Source organism: Cibotium barometz, chromosome 2, assembly GCF_041138505.1.
Source record: "Cibotium barometz isolate CiBa-2024 chromosome 2, ASM4113850v1, whole genome shotgun sequence".
In the NCBI taxonomy this organism is placed as follows: Eukaryota; Viridiplantae; Streptophyta; class Polypodiopsida; order Cyatheales; family Cibotiaceae; genus Cibotium; species Cibotium barometz.
This window is the reverse complement of record NC_141047.1, coordinates 48,152,888-48,159,991: the sequence shown is the minus strand read 5'-3', so window position 1 is coordinate 48,159,991 and position 7,104 is coordinate 48,152,888. Positions and strand designations below refer to the sequence as shown.

The 7,104-nt window shown below is 41.5% G+C and overlaps 1 protein-coding gene across 1 annotated transcript; it reads left to right on the top strand.

Moving 5' to 3' along the window:
- The first annotated feature begins 5,377 nt into the window (after positions 1 to 5,377).
- On the top strand, positions 5,378 to 6,693 carry LOC147641170 (uncharacterized). Its single transcript, XM_086811773.1, has 3 exons — positions 5,378 to 6,009; positions 6,095 to 6,291; positions 6,686 to 6,693. Exons 1-3 carry the CDS (start codon positions 5,378 to 5,380, stop codon positions 6,691 to 6,693), a joined length of 837 nt encoding a protein of 278 aa, XP_086667899.1.
- Positions 6,694 to 7,104: the final 411 nt, after the last annotated feature.

Below are 7,104 nucleotides of genomic sequence, written 5' to 3'. Positions count from 1 at the left end.
TCACCTCTAGGTGAAATAACCATTACATTAATTAATGGTTTTCTTTGCACATTAGACCATCCATCACTTACTATACTACATCCAGAAAGCTCTATATTGCTAAGAATTATTCTTTGTACACGTTCTTTTACCTGCGCATAACATTTCTCTAATAGATCATTTCGCATAGCATGGTACGTAGGCGGTGAAAACCCTGGTCCAAACTCACCAATTTTCTTCCATGCTCTCTTCCAATGCTCACTGTCCACCATCATCATAGCACTCCCAGAAAAGTAAATCGCTTCAGCAAGGACGAGTTGTGCATCATCGAGTCGACCTTGACGTAGGCTTTCTTGCAATGAAGTTTGACGCATGGGTATATTTCCTACGTCAAAGTTTTGCTTGCAAGAAGATGCACTGGGTAGATTACTTTCTGGCTGCATATTGCCGTTCGGGGTACAAGTAGGCGATGTAGCGGGAGTTTGATGATTAGAACAACAGTGTTCTTGCTGCCTTGTTACATTAACGGTAGGAGTGTCATGTTTTCTTGAATCTTTCTTTTGAATTTCTTCTCTTATGCGTTTGGCCACTATAGGTGCAGAGGGGTGGGTACATGACTTTTTCTTCGGTCCGCCTAAAAAGTGTTCTCTTAGTCGAGGCGCCCCACCTGATTTTACTGCATGGCATAGCTTACACTCCCAATCTATGAATCGATCACCAACATTAATTGCATATTGCCACTCTATCCCAGGTGCCTTTTTTTTCCTGCTATTTGAAATTTGGACTCTATTGGAGGTATCACTGGATCCAACATTGTCCTCCATCTCAACAAATAACCTATTCAACCAAGCATATAACAATGAATACACAAATGAAAAAACAACAAATCACTCACGTATAACAAAACATACATCTGCAGACAAAGTACTTCGAAACTATCTTGACAAATACAAAAGATCATCACATAACACAAAACTATTTCAAACTATCTTGCAAGGTCTTACTACAAAACTACTTCGAAACTATCATGCACATTGCACCCCCAATGAAGGATGCCTTTTGTACCCAATTAAGGATACTTTACACAATCAAAGATCTATGCTTGCCCAATACTCTAGTATAGGACAATAGACCTTCTCTAACATTCACAAAAAAAATCAAAGATCTATGCTTGCCCAATACTCTAGTATAGGACAATAGACCCTTGTCTACTCTAAACTATATCAAGTATCAAGAACCAATACAAGCCCCTAAGCAGGACTCTTGGCTCCATCAAACCATTCATAAAGCAGAATGAGGTAGATTACGTACGTGGCTCAAATGCAAAGCTGAATGACTCCAAATTTGTCCCTAAATCTCCGCAAGTATTAGCTACGAACCACACCCTGCCCCCAGTTCAAAGAACTAAGGACGAGTGGCCCAATAGCCTTAGGAGTGCCTACAAGGAAAGACGACAGCCCCTAAAATAAGGACGTTCTTCCCAAGAGGACACTTCTAGCAACTCGAGAGCTCTACAAGTACTTTGAGGAGAGATATCACGCCCCCAAAACAAGGACTATCTTCCCAAAAGTTGTACGACGGGTGTCGGGCAGTGTTTATATACAGAATAATACCCCGCCGGTGTTTTTTGTTTTTCCCGGCGGGCCCGCCGGGAAAACCTCATACCCCGGCGGGCCCGCCGGGAATGCTAGAAGCCCGGAGGTATTACTGGAATAGTGGGTTCCGGCAGGTCATTTCTCAGGTCATGTGAATATACAATGTGATCACAAGTTTTAATATGTTAACAATAGGTTTTGTTAACGTGATCACGAAATTGTGAAGACGTTAATGAAATCCCTGGAAACCGGGCATGGATCTGGTTGATGACCTTGCTCGTCCTCAAAACGGATGAGTCCATGGCTCTTTTATATGGATCTGTTGGTTGATCTTGCTGATCTTCAACAGAGATTCCATCTTAATTTTATAAGTGATTATATTGCCGGGTACTATGAGCTAGGAACTATTGAAAAGGCCCCTAAGTGGATAGGTGGTGAGCGTTTTGGTTGCCAATGATGCCATAGATACTCCGATGAAGGAATGATTGGAAATTAAGATTCAATCGGATATTTTGGAGGATTGTGATCAGGGATACAATGGTTTCATTAAAGGATTGTTTTAAAGATAGCTGCTACTGAGAAAAAGGCAATTTCATATTGGGTGTGTAAGTGGTGTGACTAGTTTTATGTTTGCATGAACATCCGGCTAGGGGGCCTGGGAACTCTTTTCCCTGGTACCCGGGACAAAACCTAACCAAATTACTAATTGGATCCCATCACTATAGTGGTTGGGCGGTCAGCTAGGCTGGACTGATGGATCCGTAAATTGAGTTTAGTTCGATAGATGAAGTAAATTTCGGACAAAAATTGTTCTATGGAAAAAAATCAACGGCTGTGCCTCTTAATGAGGAAAAAAGCGTTGGTCTGTATGTTCCAAGTACAGTCTTTTCCCTGATCTGACTATGGGACTTACGGGTTCGGTCAGATGAGCTCAGTTAGTTAAGGCTTTTGACTATATTAGGGAAAAGTTATCCTGGTGGAATCGCCCGTGCTTTTCGGCCAAAGAAAGTTTTTTTTAGGTTCGGTTTTGGAAAAGCCGATGGATTAGTCTCTTGTCCACATATCCGTGGTGGTGGGCGAGGCCCTGAGTGTGGGACCCTGCCCCGCGCAAGAAGTGCTACTTGACCATGGGTTTAAACTATATCTGAGTGGCCCTTTGCTCATCACTCATGAGGTTCTAATGTGGACCCAAAAGAGCTCCAACATGGGAATGGATTTGAAGAGTTCAACCTAATCTCATCAAATAAACCTTACAATTCTTCATACCAAGATTCATATCACCCATGAAAATACAAACAAAACTATTTTACATGAGATCCTAGAGAGGCTCGTAGCACCCTCTTAGATCATATAGGTTGACAACTTTGATGGACTTATGTTAACCCCATTTTGGGTCAACTAGATGCTCTCTATCACCCAAAGGAGTTAGTAATAAATGTTAAGAGTCTAGAAGTTGTAACCTTTAGGAGAAAATAAGCAAGGTCAATTAGTTAACTTATCACCCAAGTGTGAATAAGGGTACGTTATATACAACATAATCCCCCTTTGTTTCAATAAGGGCAAGTTGTATGTAACACAATCCCCCTTTGTGTTGATAAGCGCAGCTGCATATAACACAATCCCCCATTTGTGCTAATCGAGTTCTCTAGTTATCTAACTACTCTTGTGTGTGTGTGTGTGTGTGTGTGTGTGTGTGTGTGAGAGAGAGAGAGAGAGAGAGAGAGAGAGAGAGACAAAGATAGAGACAGAGTTGCACATAGAAACTAGAGTAATTCTTAGTGCATGTTTCTTTTTATTCTTTGTGTGAGAGAGTATAGAGAATGAGAGGATTGTAGGCCTTTGCAAGAGGTGTAGCAACTTCCTTCGTGACAACTTATAAGAGAGAGCTCCAATGAGAGGATTTAGAAAAACCACTAGGTTGGCATTGATGGCTTCAAAAGACCCAAGCTCTGAGGCAAGGTAAGTTCCCCATGACGATCATTGCTTATTGTTACTTTTTTATAAATGGGAGAGTTTTGGAGAAAGCCATAATGGGCCATAACAATTTTGGCATCACTTGTTGCCACTGGCGTCGAGGCCGTGATGAGGAAATCTTGCTTCCTACACTCTTTTTATCCTTTGCTTCTTGATGTTAGTAGCTTTTCCCTTGACCATTGTTCTCTATGAACATTGTGTTGTGGTGGGTTGAAAAGTGGATGAGGTTGAGTGTGCTAAGTAGGGGAAAAAAAAGAAAAAAAATGGTTGATTTTTGTGTTTTTTGTTTGATGTTTTGATTTGTGAGTACTTGGGAGACCTTGATGAAAGGAATCATTTATGTTTGCATACATAAATACAAGAAGAAGGGAGTCTGCCTACATGCCAACAACAATTGATCATGAAAAGCAACTCAAATTTCAACATGTCCCAGAAAGCAAGAAAATTCCATTGTCCCAGGCCCCCTAGCCGGATATTCATGCAAACTTAAAACTAGTCACACCCCTTACACACCCAGTATGAAATTGCCTTTTTTACAGATTCAGCTGTCTTTAAAATAATCATTTAATGAAATCATAGTGTCATTGATCATAATCCTCCAAAAGGTCCGGTTGAATCCTAATTTCCAATCATTCCTTCATCGGTGTACCTATGGCATCATTGGCAACCAGAACGCTCACCACTTGTCCACTCAGGGGCCTTTTCGATGGTTCCTAGCTCATAGTACTCAGCAATATATTCACATAATAAAATGGAATCTCCGTTGAAGATTAGCAAGATTAACCAACGGATCCATATAAAAAGAGCCATGGACTCATCCGTCAAGGACCGGCAAGGTCAATCAACCAGATTCATGCTCGAATTCAGAAAACAACTCTTACTCCTTGTTCCAATATCTTGCACGACACACGTGTGGGTATCTTCCGTGACCCACAGCCCGAGCAGCGTGTGGTCAGCACTCACTAGGATCCTTCGTAGGTCACCTAGAACTCATTAGGGGAAGGTTGAGGTCTATGGGGGCCCTTTAAGCTGCCATATTATGTTTTTAAGTACTTTTGCTTAAGGACTCTAAGCATACTTTGACTAGGCCTGACAAGGGGATCTTTATGCATTCATTATTTGAATTTCTATTTTTTCAAATATATATTTGCTTGAGCTAAAATGGGGGTAACTTTTTGGTTTCCCCAAATTCAAAATGGCTGGAAAGCCTTCCCTCCTCTCTTCCCTCCACGTTTAGCTCCCCCCCCACTTTCTCTCTCTACATTCTCTCTCTAAGACGCCCTCGTTTCTCTACCACTCTCTCTCTTCCCCTTTCTCACATTTGGGTGTGCCATGGCTCTGCATCTCTGATTAGTAAGCTTCCATAACCTCTGAACTTCCAAATGCAGATATCTCACACTCTCTCATCCTCCATGCCTCATCTTTTTATCATTTTCTGCTCTCTCTCTCTCTCTCTCTCTCTCTCTCTCTCTCTCTCTCATGTCTTTCCCCCATTGAAGTGCAGAAAATCCCTCTGTCAACCTCCATAGCTTCAAAGCTTACCATTTTCCATTCTTGCATTGTTTACCATACATATCCCCTACTTCTGTCTGCAATCTACATCTCTCTCTCTCTCTCTACTGCATTATGCTGCAAAACCTCAATCTACCATTTTCTATGCCTCTTGCCATCTTCCTTGTCCTTTCTCCTATTACCTAATCAGAAGATCTATGACCTTCTAATATTTTTTACAGCAAAACTTCATTGCACTCTCCTCAGAATACCCTATCCTCACTCTTGCATTGTGTTCTACTAGAAGGTCTTTTCAGCATTGCCTAACCCTAAAGAAAATGCCACTTGAAGATATATCTAACAGAGCCCCAAAGTTCAGCTTACATGTAGATTTGGCTGCTGAGTATGCTACAATCCGCAGCACAAAATCAAGTGGTGTGACCGATGTGCCATTGGGTACTCTTCGATCACAAGGGCGAAAATGTATTGACCTCTGGACGAATGGATTCATATACCCTATTGACCCGCTCACCAATGCTCCACCTCATTTTGTTAATATCACTACATTTCTTAGTTATGTAGGTGATGGAGCTAATGGTCTATTTGGCTATTGTAGGAGGCTTTCTTTTGTTGCAGCTCAGGAATCGCATTCAAGACTGCATTTCCGAGGCTTATGGCTTGAGTTGCAGAAGCAACACAAGAAGGACATTGATAGGCTTGAAGAAGTGGTGAACAACTTGAAAACTCAGAATCAGGAGCTCCAGCAGAACAACTTTTTGCTTAAGCAGGCCTTTGATACTGAACGGGACAAGGTGAATGCAGCCAAACAGGATGCACGAAACAAGCAACGACATCTTGCAAGCCTGAAGAAGCTTCCAGTAGGCTTTCGACAACGGAAAAGAAAGCGTCAGTCCCTAGAAACCTTGGCAATCCTAAGTGGAGCAAGAAAACGACGTGTACGAGCAACAAGGTAACTTCTATTCTTGCCATTGTTTTGCAGGCCTTTCTGTTTTGTGAAACATATTGATGTTATTTTGTATTTATGTTCCATGTAGAGATATTGCTGGGGATATGATGGGATATGAAGGTGGTGCTGAGGAATGTAGAGCAGGCATATTGAAACATGTTGTTAAGTTATCAGACATATATAAGCTGCTAGAAGATCCCACATGCAAAATATCTAAGCAAATCCGAAATAGAATTTCTGGAGAGCTGCAAAATATGGTAAGCCCCATACAGATTATGGATGCATGTGATAGTGCTGGTGTCAGTAGGAAGGGATATGAAGCCATCTACAGGGTGTTTACACTAGGTCATCGTGCTAAAGGTTTTCTTCGACCCATGCTACCAACTCCATACAGTGTAACCATGGCAAGAAAAAGTGCAAACTCAGAAATTGCGACCATGTTAGGTGGCTACCGTCATGTGGAGGATGCTCTGCCTGTATGTACTACAAAGGTATTTGAATACAACAAGTACAACAATGTCTTTATTGATTTAAGGACCCTTCAAAGAGCTATGATTTCTTATTATGGTCTAAGCATTGAGGAGTGCCAAGGTCAGGCTGTGTTTGTGTTAAAGCTTGATGAGTGTCAAATTGTAAAAGGACGAAAATTAGAAAGAGTCAGCCTAACACTTATGAACAGGGCTATGAAAGGAAATCTGGAACAGGATGATAATCTTCTTGACTGTAGTGCACAAGCCTCAAATTCCAACAAGGGAAGTCAATCTCAGGGAAAAGATTACTATGGAGTGCAATCAGAAAAGAATATATGGTGGTTGGCAGCATTTGAGCTTCCACAGGAGACGAATGATACATTGCGATGGTACCTTACCCGAACAGGCATCCCAAATGTCATATCATTGCAATCAAAAGGAGAAACTTTGCATGTGGAAGATGTAGGAACATTTACAGTTGAGTGGCACATGGCAGGTGATTTAAAGACATTGAAGTGTATGCTAGGATGCAAGCTAGGAGCAAATACTTTTTTTCCATGTATTTATTGCTGCCATTCAAAATCAGAGTATATTGATCGCGGCAAAGCTTCAGGCAGGTTGCAGCCAC